Source organism: Desarmillaria tabescens (genome assembly GCF_030435595.1).
Source record: "Desarmillaria tabescens strain CCBAS 213 chromosome Unknown EV420scaffold_12, whole genome shotgun sequence".
NCBI classification, from domain to species: domain Eukaryota; kingdom Fungi; phylum Basidiomycota; class Agaricomycetes; order Agaricales; family Physalacriaceae; genus Desarmillaria; species Desarmillaria tabescens.
Genome location: NW_026848311.1, coordinates 141,495 through 161,380, shown reverse-complemented (window position 1 = coordinate 161,380; position 19,886 = coordinate 141,495). Strand labels below are relative to the sequence as shown.

General features: G+C 50.0%; 4 protein-coding genes across 4 annotated transcripts; 3 read left to right on the top strand and 1 right to left on the bottom strand.

The window, feature by feature from the left end:
• Positions 1-1,704, top strand: EV420DRAFT_1478209 (uncharacterized protein; the record flags this gene model as incomplete). Its single annotated transcript, XM_060469468.1, has 3 exons — positions 1-342; positions 374-1,229; positions 1,289-1,704. 3 exons carry the CDS (start codon positions 1-3, stop codon positions 1,702-1,704), a joined length of 1,614 nt encoding a protein of 537 aa, XP_060332463.1.
• A 2,293-nt stretch (positions 1,705-3,997) lies between these two features.
• EV420DRAFT_1478207 (uncharacterized protein) lies at positions 3,998-5,439 on the top strand (the record flags this gene model as incomplete). Its single annotated transcript, XM_060469467.1, has 2 exons — positions 3,998-5,143; positions 5,197-5,439. The coding sequence occupies 2 exons, from the start codon at positions 3,998-4,000 to the stop codon at positions 5,437-5,439; spliced, it is 1,389 nt and encodes a 462-aa protein (XP_060332462.1).
• A 307-nt stretch (positions 5,440-5,746) lies between these two features.
• EV420DRAFT_1640971 (uncharacterized protein) lies at positions 5,747-7,585 on the bottom strand (the record flags this gene model as incomplete). Its single annotated transcript, XM_060477171.1, has 4 exons — positions 5,747-6,340; positions 6,390-7,256; positions 7,306-7,347; positions 7,388-7,585. The coding sequence occupies 4 exons, from the start codon at positions 7,583-7,585 to the stop codon at positions 5,747-5,749; spliced, it is 1,701 nt and encodes a 566-aa protein (XP_060332461.1).
• An 11,217-nt stretch (positions 7,586-18,802) lies between these two features.
• Positions 18,803-19,886, top strand: EV420DRAFT_1640966 (uncharacterized protein; the record flags this gene model as incomplete). Its single annotated transcript, XM_060477170.1, has 4 exons — positions 18,803-18,935; positions 19,007-19,189; positions 19,464-19,638; positions 19,691-19,886. The coding sequence occupies 4 exons, from the start codon at positions 18,803-18,805 to the stop codon at positions 19,884-19,886; spliced, it is 687 nt and encodes a 228-aa protein (XP_060332460.1).

Sequence of the window (19,886 nt, the reverse complement as noted above, 5' to 3'; positions counted from 1 at the left end):
ATGGATGCCACTCTGAGAGGACATACCCGCGTAACACCGTCCGCCTCCGAATGCCAGCATCAGCTCCAGGTCTCCTTAGGCCCATGCACGTTCTCGGACCAAAGTCTGGATGTCAGCCAATGGGTTCAGCACATTTGGGGATTAAAAGAGGATGAAGTCGCTAAGGTTCTACACCACACGCGGAACTGGAAGTTGAATGAATCGGCTTTGGAAAAATATGACGACATCCTTCTTGGTGATCATACGGAACCCGAACTGTACGCTCAGTTCCAAATCATCTGCGAGGACATCCTTCAGCGTCTTTCTGAATCAACTACACTCAAGTTCAAACCCAAAGTTGGCGTATGTACGATCCCTTGGTCATACCGCAAAGTCAGAAAATGATCGCATAAAACGACACAAACTCTGGGGTGTTACACTGTTCCCTGTGGAGATGGCGAAAACCAAACCGCCTTCGGAAGGAAAAAAGGCGGTATCCTGCGAGAGGTCAACATGTAACCACTACACGATGAAAGACGCCCAACTCGGTACATATGTGCTCGAATGCTTTCTAGCTAACTATCGTATGTTTGTGACCGCTCTTTCGGTGAACAACTACGACATCACCTTGTGGTACTACGATTCCATGGGTGCATTACGCTCCATTCCTTTTAACTTTCTAGAGGATCCGTCATGCCTTATTCTCGTAATGCACTCCATAAATAGATGCAATTCGGTGCAGATGGGTTTCAACCCATTTACGGCAGGGCCGGCACCACGAAGTGGACGTGCTTGGGTATGGGAGGGACAGCGGCTCGGATTTACGGATAACAACGGTGTACCGTGCAACTTCATTGTAACCGGTAATCCCTTGTTCGTTGCTCGACAAATGCAGGGGAGACGCACATATACCCTTCCCGTTCGTCCTTCATGCCATGGAGTGCGCCGAAGAGAGATGGTGCTGAAATTCCAATGGCCGGACCCTGACCAAAGCCTCGAAATCGATTTGATCAATGAAATCCTTCGTGCCGCTCCAGAGCTGCGGAATCATCTGCCCCGCCTTTCCTTTCATCGAGTCTACGACTCTGAAAGAGATCTTCACCTTCCTCGCTTCAAGATGGGTATCCAGTTGGACAAGAAGATAGTAGAGATGCGCAATCTGACGGTCACCGTCGCTGAACGCTGCTTTGAGCTGTGGATGGTTGATTCTCTTGAAGAATTTAAAACAGCATTCCTGGATATCTTCGAGTGTGAGTTCGATGCCTTTTTGAAATTTCGTCATGATAAGCTAATTTATTTTTTTGCAAAGGCCATCATAGAGTGTTTGTCCAAGGCAGGGTACTTCACGGTGACATCAGTTCAAAAAATGTCATGTTTTATCGCCACAAAGACTTTGGCGTTGTAGGCACCCTCCACAGCTTTGATGAGTCTTCCCGCGTAGATGACGTGGGCGAAGAGATCTTATCTGGGGCCTCGCATCGCCCTTGGAAGGATCTATTTATGGCCGTGGACTTGTTGGACGCTTCCGTTAAAACACCTTGTCGCTACCGTCATGACCTCGAATCATTTTTCTACGTTCTCTTGTGGGCTGGGGTATATTTCGACATTCAAACTCACAAAGAAAAACCAACCGATGGATTGTTTGCAGATTGGGACATTAGATCCGAAGCAGATTTAACCCATGCGCATGACTACAAGGCACAGTTATGGCGTAATGATGAATGACTGAATCATATCAAGTCTCGCTTCACTAAGGATTTCATCCCCTTATGGGATGAGTGGATCTTCCCTCTGAGAGTGCTGTTTTCTGATGCTTATGACACGCAGCTGGAAAAACGAAAGGATAGGATACAGCCGCTTGATCAGGAGACCTTGGGCGGTATTCTTACTTTTGAAACTTTTATGGGAGCGTTAGGAAAGAAGCCCCGGACGTGGGACTAACGTAGCTCTTTACCGCGATTGCATGTATCTTATCATCTAAACTTTTGATCCGGACCCGTGTCGACTATGCCCTTGAGTTATAATCGGCACCATTCCTATAGCAGTTGCAGAAGGTCACATTCGATGGGGGATGAAAAATTTGCCATTCCATGGACATCGTTATCGTACGTCTGCAATTAAAATAATGAGCTCCGGAGATGCACTGTTGCCCCTTGAAGATCAGGATCAGGTCCGCTTTGAATATTGGGGTATTCTCAGCAGAGTCGTGAACTATTCGCTGTATAAAGGCATCTTCACTTCAGTGCATGAGAGCTACGTAGGCTTTGAACATATCATAAGCCATTTCTCCCTATCTTGGATGGTTGAGTGGTCTAGCTCGCTTCCTCGCCTAAGTGAATGTCGTATATTTGTCACTGCAATACATTCCGTCGAAATGGATCCTGTTTATGAGCATTGAGTAGCAGAAGTTGATTTTGGATCAAAAGTACCTGGTCCCTGTGTATTATGGTGACACAGGCCTTGAGAGAGTGGTATGGGCTGTAATGTTGACTTGGCGCCTGCCAGTAGAGCCAGTGAGCAGCTGAAGAAGTTGAAGTTGAATGACTCACTGTGGTTAGAGCCGGCAACAACGGTCAGGTGTTACTCTGCTAGTGGATTCTGTAAGGCAGTACAATTTTCGACCTCGAAGTCTTCAGTAAATCGGCCTAGATGCTCCGGTAAGGATAATACTGAATAGGGAGTTGGAAACACTACTCAAGGCATGAGGGCATTTGGAATGGAATGGGAAAACTTGGTAAGTAAGTGATTAGCTTTGTCATGCGCCTCTGCGTGCACGTACTATAGCGGTGCATGAACGCTTTTATAAAAGTGCTATAGTAAATCCTAAGTATGATAATCATGCCTTTTACCCTCTTTTACTGCACGACACAGATCTCTAGAATTCTGCTGAGTAGGTGCCAGAAATGACCAGCTTGGGTACCGATTTTGAGCCATACTATAGGGATATCCGATATCGCTTTCCACAGCGTGCACTGCAGCGGGTGACGTACTATGCCGACGTGGCAGTCGGCAATTTGATTTCATTGTGCAAGCAGGGCTTTGTCAGCACCTGGGTCGCTCGGCAGAGTGCCCCATCGGGATTTGTCCGGTAAACTCCCACCTACCACCTCAGCCTGCTCCGAACCGTTGCTGATGGTTGTGTAGCAGATATTTAGGGCGTCCAACGACATCGCCAGTGCATATGCTACTGTATTGTCACATTTTTCTTCGTTGCAAACCCACTTACATAGGTCTGTCTGCAAGGGAAACTTATCATGGCCCGGGGCAAGCACGCGAATACGGTCCTTGGTACTCAGTCTCTGCTGGTCGGCAGACCAAGCCTCTTGGAAAAATCGGATGCTGTACAAGACGCTCCGGGGGACATAGTAGTATGGGAGAAGTGACGCTGGTTGAATCGGTCGACGGTTGTCTTGGAATTCTGTCATTTTCGGTCCCAGTGGGCGGTGTTTCCGACTTCGTATTCAATACTATCCTTACAACGCATCTAGGCCAATTAACTTAGGACTTCAACATCGAAAATTGTATTGTCATATGGAAGTCACTAGCAGAACAGTTGCAGCGACATTTGGGGTATGTTGGCTCTCACCTCGGTGAACTATTCAACTTCTACTTCAAAACCCAGGTTGTTCTGACTGGGTTTCAGCCTGCACCAACGTCCTTATTTCACTCTCCAACAATACGGTATACGTCATGGCGCCAATGATACGACTCTCTGGCAGCCCGTAACGTGTCGTCAAATGCAAATGGCGAAACTGAAAAAAGTGCACCCCCAGCGTGCGTGCAAGGTCATGGTCAGAGTGTGGAGGTTCACGGCAGAAAACTGGGCATCCTTGCATGCCGAAGTCATGCCTGCCGGAGGGTCAGACCGTGCCAACAGGAATCCCCTTTGTACTTGCAAATGGATCATCCTCCTTTGTTCACACATGCTATAAAAACACGCATTCTTCTCCCAACCTCATCCACTCCCTTCCCATTCCTAACGCCAGCACTCATGCATATGCTTTGACACATATACACTATGTACATGGGTCGACGGTGGTCACTCGCGTCTAAATCAGCACGACTCATTGGTATTCCCAATGAGCTTCAACTAGAGATACTCTCATACCTCCCGAGCCGTGATTTATTGGCAATCGTTACCACGTCTAAACAGTTTTTGGAAATTATCGCCTGCATCCTCACCCAGTGTGGAAGCATGTGGTATCTACCTGGCTGTCTCGACATCAATGTCGAAACCTATCGTGCTGCCAAGCTCTGGCTTTCGTCGAATCAGGGGCGTGACTTGACATTCATTGTCCGGTTGGCCTTCACAGTTCGCCATCAGGAAGATCTCAAGTCTTCTATCCAGTTCTTATCCTGCATAACCGCCGGTCACACTCCATGCCTTTTCACCACCTTGTTCCTTAATTTCTTCCCATGCCGCGTATCCGAACTTGATAGATCATCCCTCGAGCTCTTTTTCTCACTCATCCATCAGCTGGCCTCACCCACCATTCATATCTATTCTATGATGCGACCGGATCATCGACCTTCATTGCCTCTCTTCGCGGTCCCATCTCTTCCACTTGTCCATGATTTAGAGGTTCTAGATTGCGGATCATTTTTGTGCGACGCAATGATCATTTCGTCTTCTAACCTACGCTCCCTACGCCTGTGCTTATCCTCTCGTCGTCCAGAAGAATGGGAATTCTTGACGGACTTGCGTCTCGATAATCTATCGCAGGTTTGGCTTGAGATTGCCATTCCCGCCCACGTTGTCAGAGCGATAATCAAGCATCACGCTTCGCTCAGACACCTAAATACGATCAGAGCTACTATCGTTCATGATGATGGTGATTCCAGGTACAGTTTGCAGGGCCACAAGTCCGGCATACAGCACCTTCCTACCTGTCCAGACCTAGTTTCTATGTTGAAGGTGTTGACTTTCACCGATATCCGTTATGTACAACTGGTTCTGAGTGTCGAGACATCATTATCGCCAAGTGTCTTTCTCCAGTCGATGTTTCCGGCCTCTTTCCCTCCCGAGACCGCTGTACATCTGGCCTTGCCTCTCCCGCAGAAATTTGATTACCAGGCTTTGTATGAGACAACTCCCCCTCAGGTTGCGTTTATAAAGCAGTTGTATCTCGAACTTGAGGCCTTCAAAACCGTCAAAGACATTCTGGTGGGTCACAGTCAATAATATCCCGCCATGTACTGATTGTGATTGTTCTTCAGGATGCCCTATCGTCATGTGTACCTTTCATCAAGGGCCATACTCTGACTCTGCAGATGTACGGGCTAGAGAAGAATGCCTTGGACCAAATACTCCTTGCCATCCATACTTCCGTCTTTCCTGATTATCTACTTGTCATTGTTGTTGGAAGAACACGTGACAAGAAAGTTCTACGTGGCGGTGTCAATACACGCATCGGGAGGGTGGCTTACTGTACTGTTTCAGATTCTCTTACGGACATCTGAGCTTGTCCTAATTCCTTCACTTTGACATCGTATTCTAAATTTTACGGTCTAAACTGTAGTATCACTTATTCGTACTAGCACTGAGCAGACCTGTAATATATTAATTCCGAGGTTCGCGAAGAAATGTCGAAATTTCAACTGCCTACTACATCTATTATAACAAGAGGTCTGAGGTATACTTAGATCTAATGCATGTATAAGGCATCAATATCCGCGTCGGAAAACGAAGACAAACTGAACGGAGAGACACTGGTAGTAAAGTTTCCTCCGACCTCAAGGTGACAACTAGTTCAAGGATGTTTCTTGACTAACAACGAGCCTCCTCCCGAAGATTCCGACTAAATTTCATATTCCTCCATTTTGACGCATCGCTCTCAGCTTCCAAACAGAGGGATGCAGAGTCCAATTCTAGGTTTTCTCCAGTCAGCTTGTCCAACTCCCCTAGTATTGGTTCAATGATGGCAACAGTCCATTGAAGCGATCCCTTCGTTTTGTCAGCCCTGTCATACCGAATGGCCTGAACATACTTTCCCGTGTGCTCGCCTCTAATAACAATCCAGCGCTCATAGTTTCGAGGGTTGGCTGGATGCATCGCTTCAATTAGTTTGTGGTCGGCTAGCAGTTCAAGCTTTCGCTTCCCTCTTCTAATGTATGCCTGAGCTCCGTGGTCATTCGTGCCCTTCTGCAACATGACAACCTTTGCCTTTCCTCCAATGCGTACGCGAAATTCACGGCCCACAAGACGATGATCATGTGTCCAGTGTTCGAAATGCTCATAGCTTTGTGAAGGTGGCAGCGGAAGCGACGGGGGTGGTAAGAATGGTGCACCTATCGTAGATACTAAAGGATCGAGTTTAGGTGGAAGTGCCTTAATAACGGAATTTTTAGCGCATTCAAACTCCTAGACCAGTTCGTTCAAAAGCATTCTAGAAGGAAAAGGAAGGACATACCTCATGGTGGCCGTCCTCATAGAGCTGGACGACCGTGATATGAAATTGATCAGCATGTTGAACAACTCCTTCTCGACCGGTATCAACCCAACGGACGTAGTCCCCAACGACAAAGATTTTGCAAACAAAAATGTAAGGGCAGTGATGTATACCAGAGTCATTGTCCAGGTTAATGTCCAAGTCATTATTATTGATCTGAAAAATATGTCCGATACACGGGTGCATTGCAGCGTCGCTGATTGCGACTAATTCGCCAACTTCAAAGCACCATTCGGTGGGACACGGTGCCTGGGGCTGCGCAGCAATAACAGATGGGTGTTCACTTTGCTGAAAAAGAGCGAGAATTTCCAATGGGGCAGCAGTGGCACGCAAGACCCCTTGATGCGGACATTCCAGTACTATAAGTCCTCGGTCTACCTCAAGCTTCGAATTGAGGTCAGGAGTAAGCAAATTTGGTACGGTCACCATTCCTCTCTGGCGAACGTCTTGCGACTCGTGTGGAAGGAGCCATGGTATCACCAGGACATCCCATCCCCATTCATACGAAGCTACTAGACATCCTAGATCCCCCGCATAGATACCTTCTGTGACGACGACCCAGTCATATACCTGAAGAGCCTTATCGTCTCGCATTTCCAAGGTTCGCGCTTGTTCTTCGAAAGGCATTTCTTCTAGAAGTGGGGCATCATAAGACTGAATAATAGCGGCCGAAGAGGCTAGGAATGCTTTGATCGTCGATAAACCTGGCGGTTGAATCTGGATATAAACCCAGGTCCGAGCCGTGGAAATGGCGAAGGCGGAGAGCAGGATATCCTTCAACGCGTTGGCGCTCGTCAGCCACACAACTATCTGATCTTCACAACCTCTCTAGACATGACATGAGCACACGAATCCGAGAAGGATATCAACGATGCACCTGGCATTTTACCCTCCACAGACTTCCGTTCTCCAGAGGCGGCTTTCCAAGCAAGGTTGTAGTCAGAGAATAACTAACAGACCCTTGCTGCAAACGAAGCCGTTTTGTTGCGCATTCGGAGACCTCGCCTGCATAGTTCTCGATGCTCCTTTCGTTCTGGTGGCGTGTTGCCAAGTTGGCCTTCGTGCCGATGCCGAGCAGTGGATACTGCCTCTAGGACGTTAACAGATGCTCCCACAACAGAAAAGAACAATGAATCAACCTCAACATATGAAATCATTAGCATTAATTATGACATGCACACTATGAAGTGTACAGAAGAATTCCTGTTAGAATATGAGTACACAAAATATTCTCAATGCTCGACGTTACCTGCTGGCGCTGCGAGTTAACTCCAGATAAAACCGAAGCGGGTGTTAGCCACTAACTCTAATCGACTTAGATCGTACTAGGATCTTCACTTGCACTTCGGTGAAAGATACTCTAGCAAGTCAAAGGCGACGAAAGTCGATGGTACAGATAGTCACGAAGGACGGAGTTCGATGTTAGGTAGATTAAACCTTAGCCGAAGCTGGGGTTTAGTCCAGCTGAGGCTCTACTTAAATACACGTTGGTAAACTAATAATAGTACTGTGGGAACACGTCCGTTGTGATCGCATATGAGTAATAAGGCTGAGTAAAACGAAGAAAAATGAATAAACCGTAACATTACCCCCTCCCTAAGACTCGTTCGTCCCGAATGAGTCATCAGACTCCCACTCATCACTGTTTGAGGTTGAGCGTCGTGATTCAGAGTAAAAGGACGATGGTTCGTCGTCATCGTCTTCGTCCTCTTTTTCATCGTCCACGTTCCAGTTCTCATGGATGCGTTGGAGATTTTGAAGGTTTACCTCCTCTTCGTTATCGTTCTCCTCGTCGATGACTGGTATCCCGTCTGCTTCGTCTGTGGTGACTTTTGGCCATTTGGCTTCGATAAATCCCTTTTCCAACTCCGGTTTGAATGTTCGTTGCCAGTATTCCGCAGCTTCAGAGGGACTGGGGAGTTTGTCGACGATTCGATCAATCTCCTCTGAATGTGCTACTGCCGAACACTGTGAGGAGGGTACTGTGATTATGTTGGTCATACACGGGGTGTCAGGATCATGATACTTGATCGGTAAGTTGCGGGGTATTTTATCGTCGATCCCGACCGTTTTTCCCTTGTTGTCTACCGTCCAGACGATCTTTTGAATGTGGGTCTCGTAGTCATTCACGAGTTCCTCGGCATTGGCCATATCCGAACGTTTCACCCAGGAATTTTCTTCTGTCAGGTAGCCTTTCCACTTGACTAAGTATTCGGTGATGGTTCGACGGGTTCATCCCCGACTGATGACCTTATCTCTTTCTCCCACAATCTCTTCAATTTCGTATTCCTCCTCCTCATCGATCAACTCTGGAGGTGGTCTCTCCGGGTGCGGCTGATTGGGAAATTCTGGGGCATGGTACGGCGTTAAGAGGGACTCATTGAATCAATTATGGATCTTCCATCCTACCGGGAGTTTGAGTTCGTAGGAGGAGGCCCCCTTTTTGGCCACAATGGTGAAGGGTCCGATGCGTCGATCTCCAAGTTTTTTGGTTGGACGCGGGAGGTGCAGATTGGTGGAATCCAGCCAAACCTTATCGCCTTCCTGGTATGCTATGGCCTCGCCTTTGTGTTTGTCATAGGCCCTCTTCATCGACTCCGCGGCACGTTCTAGTGATGCTTTCGTTTTCTCCTGTATCTCCTTGATACCTTCGACCAGTTTCGATGCGGCGGGAACGGTGTCAGGTCGCTGCGCGGTTTTAATAACTTCTCCGTCTCTTCCGAAGACTACTTTGTACGGGGAGAAGCCCGTCGCTGAATGACTCCGGTTGTTATGCGTGAAGGCCGCTAACGGCAGCCACTTGCTCCAGTCATCTTGACGGTAGTTCACGAACATCTTGAGATATTTTTCAATCTCTTGATTAACCCGTTCCGTTTGCCCATCAGTCTGGGGATGATATGCAGTGGAAGGGTTGCCCGTGACTTGAATGAGGCGGTAAAACTCCTTCATGAATTTGGATACAAAAATTGCGCCTCGGTCCGAAATAACCTTCTCTGGCATTACTCCATACGGCACGTAAATGTGGTCCCGTAGGATTTTGGCAAAGCCAAGAGACGTAAGCTCCTCCGTGCATGCAATCGGGATGATGGTTTTCGAGAACCTGTCAACTATAACCAAGATGGAATCGAACCCTCTGGAGTTGGGTAGCTTGGTGATCATATCGACCGAAATGTGTGTCCAAGGCCTAGTAGGTACTTCGTTTGGATGAAGGGGGGTCTTCTTCGGTCGGCGGTCTGCTTTAGTGCATTGACAGACCTCACACCCCTTGACGTATGCCTCTATTTCCCGATGCATGCGGGGCCACCAGTAATCCCGTAGGACAAGCTCTTTCGTTTTTTCTATCCCGGGATGCCCTGCGGTAACGTGATCGTGCCGTAGGGCGATGATTTCTCCCCGTAGCCTTCGATCCATGGGGACATAGATACGTCCCTCATACCACAGTAGCTCTTGATCCTTTGAGACCCCCTTTTCATGATTGAGGGAGTCGGAGATGCCTCGGTCCCATTTATGGGGGTCATGAGTAGCTAGTCTGACCTTTTCGTGCAATTCTTCCTTGGTCGGCATGATCAGGGCTCGGAAGTGAGCCGGTTTTAATACCGTCACATCCTTGTTGTCTTCCTTCCCTTGATCGTGGTCCACCCTCCTGGACAGTAAGTCCGCTTTCCGATTTTGGGCCCCCGGTTTGTGGTGTAGCGTGAATTGATATTCCGCCAGCTCTGTTACCCATCGGGCCTGCCGCCGGTTGAGCTTCTGAGGTTTTCAGAAGTATTGGAGGTTCGAGTGGTCCATCCAAATCTCGAAGTCCTCTCGTGCGCCCATGAGGTACTGGCGCCACTCCTCCAGCGCAATCATAATGGCAAGGAGTTCTTTGTCGTAAATTTCGTAGTTACGTTCCGTGATGGACAGGGCCTTAGAGAGAAAGGCCACGGGTCGCCATTTTTCTTCTTGCCATTGGGACAGGACCGCTCCGATCGCCCCTTCGCTGGAATCCGCTTCCACCCGGAACCTCCCCTCATCCAACGGTATAGCCAAGACCACATCCTCACGGAAGAGTTCTTTCAGCTTGTCAAATGCCTTGTGTTGGGCTTCCCCCCACTTCCATTCCACCTTTCCCGTCAACACGGTCAGGGGTCTGACGTGTTTGCTGTAGTCACGAATGAACCGTCGATAGAAATTGCAGAACCCTAGGAACGACTGCAGTTCTTGTTTCTTGGATGGAACTGGCCAGTCTAACAGGCCCGCAATTTTCACAGGGTCCATGCAAATTTTTCCCTCACTGATGAGTACTCCTAAGTACTCGGTTTCCTCCACTTCGAACTCGCACTTCTCGGCTTTGAGGAACAGCTTGTTGTCTCGAAGGATCTTTAACACCTTTCACACAATTTGTCTGTGGTGCTCCTTAGTCCTGGAGGCGATGAGAATGTCGTCCAGGTAGACCGATACTTCCCCGGTGGAGATGAGATCTTTGAAAATGTCATTCATCATCCACTGGAAAGTGGCCAGGGAGTTGGTAAGTCCAAAGAACATTACCAGGGGCTCGTAGAGTCCTCGGTTTGTTCGAAACGCGGCTTTCCACTCGTCTCCTTGCTTAATCCTGATGTTATTGTATCCCCACCGCACGTCCAACTTGGTGAAGTATTTTGCCTTCTTCAACCGGTCCATGAGCTCCCCGATGAGCGGCAGTGGATACCTGTTCTTGATGGTCATCTCGTTGAGCTTCCTGTAGTCCTGGACTGGGCGAAGCTTTCCGTCCTTCTTTTTGACGAAGAAGAATGGCAAAGCCATGGGGGATTTCGATGCTTGGATGCGTCCCATGGATAGATTTTCGTCTAGGAACTTATCCAGCTCCTCCTGTTCTGTGGGATTGAGAGGGTAGACTTTACAGTCTAGGTTGGCATTAGCATTGGGGATGAGTTCAATGGTGTGGTCCCATGGCTTTCGCGGGGGTAATTCATCGAAATTTTCTTTATCGAATACGTCTTTAAAGTCTCGATACTCCTCCGGTACGATCTCTTCGAAGGACTGGGCTACCTTTTTGGCGTTAGCTTGAGCGGCTAACTCGTTGGCCTTAGTTCCCATTGCCCGTACGTGAAAGGCTTCTTCGAAGTCTATCACCAAGATGGTATCCCCTTCTTCGTACTCGTCCCATCGGGATGAGGGATCTGTATCTGGTAGGGAAAAGGGGATTTTTCGACAAGCGCACCGGGCTAGGGTAACGGCTCCGGTATCCCAGTCGATGAGCGGGTTGTGTCTCTGTAACCAATCATGCCCAAGGAAAAGGGGCGTGGTACCTAAATCGACCATGGCTAGTTCGATTCTTTCCACGTGATCTCTGATTCGTAATCGTACTTCGGCGTACTCGGTAATGTCACCCCCCTTGTTCCTGGTGCCATCGGCATTATAAACCGGAACGGGTCGGGCCGCCTTTTTGAGATTCAGGGTGTGCCCTTGGGCCCAGGCACGGTCTATGGAACTGCCGGTGGCTCCGCTGTCCACGAGAGCTTTTACGGTATGTTTTTCTTGGGTATCCAACATTTCCAATTGCACGTTTATTGACACGTTACGCCCCTTCCATCCCCGTATGTACATGGGGGGCTTCTTTAAGTCTTCCATCCACTTCCACCTTTCTCGCGACTCTACAGCCATTTCCGGTTGTTCCCTGAGCGAGTCCCATAAGTCGATGGTTACTTCTCCCGTCCTTCGAGGGTGTACCCACCGCTTCAAGGTGGCGAATGCTGCGGATTCGTCCCGAGCGAGGCGTAGGGCTCGACGAGTCCAGTGGGTCCCGAAAGGTTCGTAGTACATGTCGAGGACTGCTTTCTGGACCTCGGACGTTGGTTCGGGGGTCACAAGAGACTTCCCCTTGGGCTTGGTAATCGGTATGTCGGACTGTAGGTGAGCTTCCTCATCTTCGACTTCTTCCAACGAGACAGAAGGTTTCTTGCTTCGAGATGGCAGTTGGTCATCAGGCCGGTCGTGAAGGCCCCTCGGCGGCATTTGGTCACCTTCCGTCGAAGTGGTGGAGGAGGGCTCGCTGCCCTGTGTTCGGCTCTGGCCAAGAGCACTTGTGCGCGGCGTTGTAACCTCCACGGTTATCCGATACTTATCCTCATTCCTAATGCCAGCGGTACTCTCGGAAACTCGAGGCAGACGCACACGTATTGGCTCCCCCAGGGGGTCAGCATTGTTTGCGGATGAGGCCACTACTAAATGTAGGTGGTCCCCTGGGTTCCCAGCCTCAGCTGCTTTTCTGCTACTGACGGAGGAACCGCCCCGCGGACATTCTTGCGGAGAAGACCCTTCCGTCGGAGTTGTCGGCCGATTCTCCCTGCCGGGGCGACGACCACCACATCTGGCGTCCATCTTGTCCTGACCTGAGGCGCTCGCTGGGTGCTCCAGAACTTTCCCTGTTCGGTCAGGCAGGGGTGTCAGAGGTGGACCAACCCCTAAGGGTTCTTTGCTCGACGCAGACTGTGTCGAGCGGTGGGAATCCCCTCCTACGCCGTCGGTGTTTTGCGATTCTTCATCCTTAATTTCTTCAACTGGTAACGCGGCAAAAAAGTTGGTATATTGATAATACGGAGTACCTACATACGTAGTATAAGTCCGACTAGAAGTACATGAGTGCGTACCAGTAGAAACTAAGTCCTTTGCTGACGCCGTCGAATCGCTTATTTCAACGCCGGCTCGTCTTTTGACGACTTCTCTTCTTTGACCTCCTCGACCTTCGTGTCCTTTCCTAATTCTTCCTTCTCTGCTTCAGCGAGTAATTGATGGAGGCGCTGGACGTTGGGCTTCTTGCGAGGTGGGAGTTTGACGGGAAGCCATTTCGACTTGTCCGTCGGGCATTTATGGTCCCGGCTCCACCCGGTATTTCTGCACTTGAAGCACCGCTTATCGGACCGGAGCTTGTCAATTTCCATTGGCTGTCCGGCCCCACCATACGTTGTTCCTGTGGCGTCCTTCTTTTTTTTTTTTTTTTTTTTTTTTAAAATCCTAAGTATATTGGTTACGCATGCGTATGGTCCAATTTAGCTACTTGTGTTACTGTGTGTATGACGTCATCGATTAAGTCAGCTTAACAAGCTGTGCACTTATGTTATGGCATGAAATTATCCCTCGCCCTCGATAACTTGGTGCGACTCGGGCACTGCCACCTTTTCCCACTTTGGGAAATCCTGACCTCTGCCGAGAAATGGCCGCAATCTATCCGTCACCGTCGTTTCTTCACCAGACCCTTCTCATGGCCTAGTCCTACTTCCCACCAAACTCCATCAATCCCAGTCCTTCTCCGGTCTCTCTTTCCCAGACCTGCCTTACTCGGCCAAGATCACCAACACAGTGTGATCAATTGATGCGGGGGCGATGTGCCGGGCCGGGGTGTGCTTGGGTCACCACTCCATTTTGTTACACCTGGGTCCCAACCAGGCGGCAGCCTTGCGGCACGCGACTCCGTTTCCCTGTCTTATTCGAAAGATCACTGGAAGGGCCTCGAACCGATGCCCAGAATGGCAAGGAGAGATAAGATTTGTCGTGTGATTTTAGAGGGGGTAATGTGCGTGACTTGATCATGTTTTAGAAAGGGAGGCTGCGTTTCACGTGATTCGGATATCGGAAGTGGTAGAACCCGGAAAGTGTCTAGAGTGTTACTTTCTGGGGGGTGGGGGGCTCGAACTCGCGAGTGCGAAAATAAATATTTTCTGTATGGAACGAGGTACAATCGAGCAAGCAGAGGTAACCACTACACCATCTGCCCCCCGGCGTCCTTCTTATCACCACTTGACCCACTTCCCTTTGATTGATTTTGATTGCCTCGACCCGAACCACCTTGGTTCGAGGAGGACTTACTGCCTAGTCCTTGGGTGACATCATATCTGTAGTTGGCGTCGATCCTAAGGACTTGTGCCTTCCATTGGGCGTAGGTTGTGGGGCGCTCGTTGTCCCCATGCATAACCGTCTTCCGCACCGTCGGCCTTATTGCTGCTTCGACGGTCTCGAACATCTGCTTCTCGTCTCCGAATTCCTCGCATTTGTGAGCTAGCCGCTCAAACTTCATGAAGAATTCTACCGCGGACTTGAATTCAGACTGCCGTACTCTCTTCCACTCCGCCTTCCATATCGTTAATTCCGCTACTTCTCGGAATTGCACTGTCAGGTCATGCGAAAATTCGTCCCAGGTAGGAAACCGCCAGTGACCCTGCGGGGTCCGGTACCTATAGTATTGGTCCACCCACCACTGTTGCGCTTCCCCTCGTAAGTACCCCTGGGCGAACGTGATTCGATAAGGGTTCTGCCCTTAATCGTTCATCGTATAGTACTGGGGGAATACCTGAAAGTAGACCTCGCAGTGGTGTAAGAACCGAGTGATGTCCGAAGACACCCCAAAGAAGTACTCGGGTTGAGTGATCAACTTTGGTTTGACATCGTTCCAGGGGTTGTTTGCGGCGCCAGGGGCCAAGTTCCACGGGGGAATGGGATCCGGGGGCGGAGGCGCACTGGGTGGCACTGGTGGGTTAGGCGGTCGCGACAATGATCGAAGATGTGGATTGTCGCCCGGCGGGGGATATCCTTCCGGGTATTTTGGCGGCAGCGGCGGTGGCAACGGTGGTTTTGGCACCGTGGATTCTTTTCCCTTCCTGGACGTTCCTGCGCCAGGGTCTTCCCAGGCATCATCAGGGTCCTCAGGTCCTGCGCCTGCCCAGAACTCCTCAGTTTCCAGCGGGTTGGGCATCGGTTGAGGGCGTCTATACGCCCCACACCCCGGCTTTATGGCTTCGGGGTCGGGGTGTACTTGGTTCCACACTATGGCTGCTCGGTGCCATGTTTCGACTTCCAGAATGTTTTTCATGAGGTAAACGTCCCCCATGCGCTTCACATAACGGTAATCTTCCCCAGCCTCCGTTAGGAGCCACTGGGAGTCCCGCTCCATGTCTTCCATCATAATTTCGTAGAGTCCGTGCCATGGTAAAATTTTAAAGATTGTTGGAACTGGGGCCGCCGGGTCCATCAGGACCGTCCGGACCGCTCTCATCACCTCGACCTCGAGGGAACTGTTTGGCGGACGACTCGGCATCCTTGGCCTTCTCCCTCTCTCTGGCGAGTCGGTCGATCTCCTGGTTTCGCTTCCAACGCCCAATGTTGGAGTCGGGGTCAGTGATCTCTGACTCATAGGCTTGCCAGGCCCTTCTTCGGGCCTCGAGGTCGGTGCCGGCTTGCTCGACCATTCCAGAGTATCGGAGGGCGGCGGCTCGTTGTCAGTTTTCGACCTCGGCACAGGTGGCATCAGGTTCAAGGGGGAGGTCATAGAATCCATCAGGCCCGAGGAGGGTGGCGATCTCTGCGCGGCGAGTGCGTAGGTCTGCCGCTCTTCCTCTGTCCATTCTGGCCTCGATTTCTGCGGTGACCCAGGCATTTCATGGGGAACTCGAGCGACTTGACGAGGGTGGTATAGAGTAGCGTCCATGGACGCTGGTTGCTAGGGACGGGGTCGGCGAATGCTCGACCTGCGACTGACGGCGTAAAAGGGGGGACGGGGGCGAGGTCTCCGGCGCCGGCAATCATTCCAAGCTCCTCCGAGCTGTAGTTAGGGAACTCTGCCCAGAGCTGCTGATCCGTCAGTTCAGCCCTGGTGATGGGAGGAGTGGGCGCGTCGTCCTCTTTGCGGACGGGGACAAGGAGGCTCCGGGGGGTCGGGACTCGGGCCACAGGAGTTTCTTCCCTGGGGTCGGCGTAGACCCAACTGGTGCCGGGATGCCAACCGACGGGAGGCCCTCTGTTCGCTGGCCAAGGAAGAACGGGTCTTGTTCCATCTGCACCGGCGGTAGACGCGGCGGAGGCCCCAAGCCCAAGCTCTCCGGAATCTTCGTCGTAGTCATCTTTTTGCCGCCCCATATACCTCCTTCGCTCGCTTCCATAGTCGATGTCTGTCCACCTTGTCTGAGACCTTCCGCTCCAGTTGTCTCCGGTATAGGTTGCATCTTCCTCCTTGTTCGGGTAGAGGTCACCGAGGAGGTCTTCGAGTCTGATTCTTTCGAGCTCGGTGAGCTCATCCCCTTCGAACTCGGTGTCAGCGCTTTCTTCGCCCTCGACCAGATCCCTGGTGCCTTGTCCTCTGCCTCTGTGGGTACTTGACTCGCCTTCGACTGGAGACTGGTCGAAGAGGCCTGGTAAGGGCGAGTCTCCTCGGCCGAGGAATACGCCCCTGGTATCTGTGATGTCGACTGAGTCGACTGACTCGTTGGTAGTGCTTCTGTAGGAGTCAGTGCTCGACTCTGAGGATCGCGAGCTGGGTCGCGATGATCCATAGAGGGACTCTCCATATAGGGATTCCTCCGGCGGAATGGGTGAGGCAGGACGGGGTATGGTTTGTTGAGATGCTGCGGGGATATCGATCACCTGTGGAGGATATGCGGGTGCGCTGGGTACGTAATGGAAGGGAAGTTGAGGTCGAACCCTTCTCTGTTGATGGCAACAGCGGAGTAAATGGTACAAGGAGATGGATAAGAAAAAGAGTATAAAAGTCGCGAAGATGGCGGGAATGGCGTCGGACCAGGGCATCCGTCCGTACGTCTATTCTTTTTAGAGTTCGACGACTCCTCTTAACCATGCAACGATAGGTGGTTTACCAGAAGTTGAATGGCGAGGGTGGCGAGTGTAATGAGAAGAGTGATGATCAAGTTAAGATCGGCTTCGTAATCGAAATCGGTTATTAACAAGACCTCGTCAGTTTCGGTCGTGCTTGTCAATACCAGCAATACGACTGCCAGTAATGAAGCGGTTTGGAAAAGGGAGGTGAAGAGATTCAGTTTTGCGTGGGGTATGGGCGATAGAATTCAATGTACAGCCCTACAAGGTAGGCCGCAAGTAGTGGGGCCGGGATGTAGAGTCGACACAGAACGATAGTGATGGCTACCCGGATTAGCACCGAGGCTATCGGGTCTAGGGCCAAAGGTGGCAGTACCCAAAGGGCAACTGCAGCGATTATAAGAATTAGAAGGATGTTGGGCAACGGTGAGTTGTTGGGCAATGTAGGACGAGCTTCGGCTAAATGTTAGCCACTAACTCTAATCGACTTAGATCGTACTAGGATCTTCACTTGCACTTCGGTGAAAGATACTCTAGCAAGTCAAAGGCGATGAAAGTCGATGGTACAGATAGTCACGAAGGACGGAGTTCGATGTTAGGTAGATTAAACCTTAGCCGAAGCTGGGGTTTAGTCCAGCTGAGGCTCTACTTAAATACACATTGGTAAACTAATAATAGTACTGTGGGAACACATCCATTGTGATCGCATATGAGTAATAAGGCTGAGTAAAACGAAGAAAAATGAATAAACCGTAACAGCGGGTTCAATTTCGGCTTTAACAGGAGTTAAGGAATTTTGCCGACGAAGCAGAATTTGATCTCGGATGATCGTGCCGAAGGGCGGCTTGGTCAGCAGCACAGCGGACGCTGCCAGTGCAGCGGGTTGACTGCAATCATGATGGACTGTATACCTTCCAGGCATCCAGCATGTTGCGACAATCGCCAGTATGTATGCTCAGTGCTTCATTCAAATCCTCCGTACACTGGAACTCTTGGGAAACTTATCATCGGTGAGTGCGCGAATACAATCCTCGGCACCCAGCTCTGATGTTAGGGCGACCAAGCCTTCTATAAAGATCCAGATGCTGTACAACACACGTCAGGGAATATGGTATTTATGGATGATGTGACTCTGCGGATGTTGGATACTTATGTGGAATAGGTCAACGGCTGTCCTCGAACCCCGTCGATGGTCATTATATGTCCCCAGTGAGCAGTTTTCCCCCTTCACATTCAATAATATCCTGACTTGATCTAGATTGATAAATGTGGGAGTAACTGCCAACGAAAACCTCACCGTTGACCCTTATGGACGTTCACTTGGTTGGGGAAGCGAACTGTCCCAGACATAGAGGAATGAATTTCGGTTGGTTCAATTCTTACGTAGCTCGCATAGACTGATGCGAAGATACTTTTGTACAGCAAGTGGTTTGGTGACTCTGCTGGGAAATCTCAACGGACCGGACCCGAGACATCATATTAAACGGGAAAAAGCGCATCCTCGGAAGCACTAGAAAAATATGAATGTGGTCATTTTCCGTTGGAACCGCCATCCCCACCCCATTATGTGAGGAAGCCTAAAAACGGAAATATCCTACCAGCGGTCAATGTTTTCCAGGGTCGTTTAAGGAATCTTTCCTAGCTCGATGGCTACTCTGGTGTGTCGACGTTACCTCAATAGACTGACTAGAAACCGGGAAACTCCACATTCACTAAATAACTGTCGTTGATACACCTTGAAGGTGCCGAAACAGTAGCTTCTAGCTCCTCCGTAGACGCAGCATTCTTATATGAAGGTGGATATTGAGGACAATCTCCTTCTGGATGGCGGTGACGCAAGCCATAATCGTACCGAGAGTCATTACACCGGAGTGTTCATCTGTGGCCCTCTCCTTGTCGCTACCCTACGCGATTGGGGGTATTGTGTGGCTAAAGTCCATGGCTTGCAAGCTGCACGCCAACTCACTCTGTCTTTCTGTCTTTCCTGTAAGCAGGTCTGTTTCGATGGAAAGCTTATCAGATTAACCACTTTATCAGCGTGTTGAGAGATAGTGGTATGTTCGCTGTCATCGTGTTTGTCATTGTTGCTCATGTCTTGCTATCTGGCTTGTATACCGACCGGCATGGCGACGTCCGTGGTTGGAACTCTTTGCACCCATCCATGTCATTCGGTGGAGGTATTGATCGAGGACGAATGCAAAAGTAATGTGCCTATGTTAGAATCGTCTCCCTTGGCATACATATAAACCATACAGTGATAGGCTAAGTGGGAGAGTGGGTATTCATAGGCTGCAAATATAGTAAGCTCCTACTGCTCCTACAATATCGAGTATTGAAAATTAAGTTCTATGATTGGTCATACGCACATATTTTGGCTTCATCGGCGACGAATCAACCAATCTTTTCTAGGCCTAACACTCTGAAATAACTCCGTCGCTCATCTGAAAACAGGAAATCCGGATGACGTCCAACTGCTCAGACTATCGCGATCGGGAGGTACGAAGGAGCTTATTCATCTGACAAGCCTGTTTCAAGGTGCCTACGCTGTACACCAAGATCTACATCACCTTTCTGAAGGCGTCAAGTCCCCATTCCAGTCGGTACATCTAATGTCAAATACCATGGTGTAAGCATCTTATCCGTACAAACCGCTACATCCATCTCACTACTCTTTCCAGCAGCCTAACCCCAAAGACACGAGCAGAAATGCGTCCTCAATTCCAAGCCTTCTGCCGTGCCATGCACCTCGAACCCACCTCGTCTACTATCCTCGATGGCCCCGCAGGTCCTGTCGAGATGAGGCCTGCCGTACTATCGAAAGCAAAGCCGTCGGTCCAAGCAACAGCATCTTCTGCAGATGCGCGCCCCCAGTAA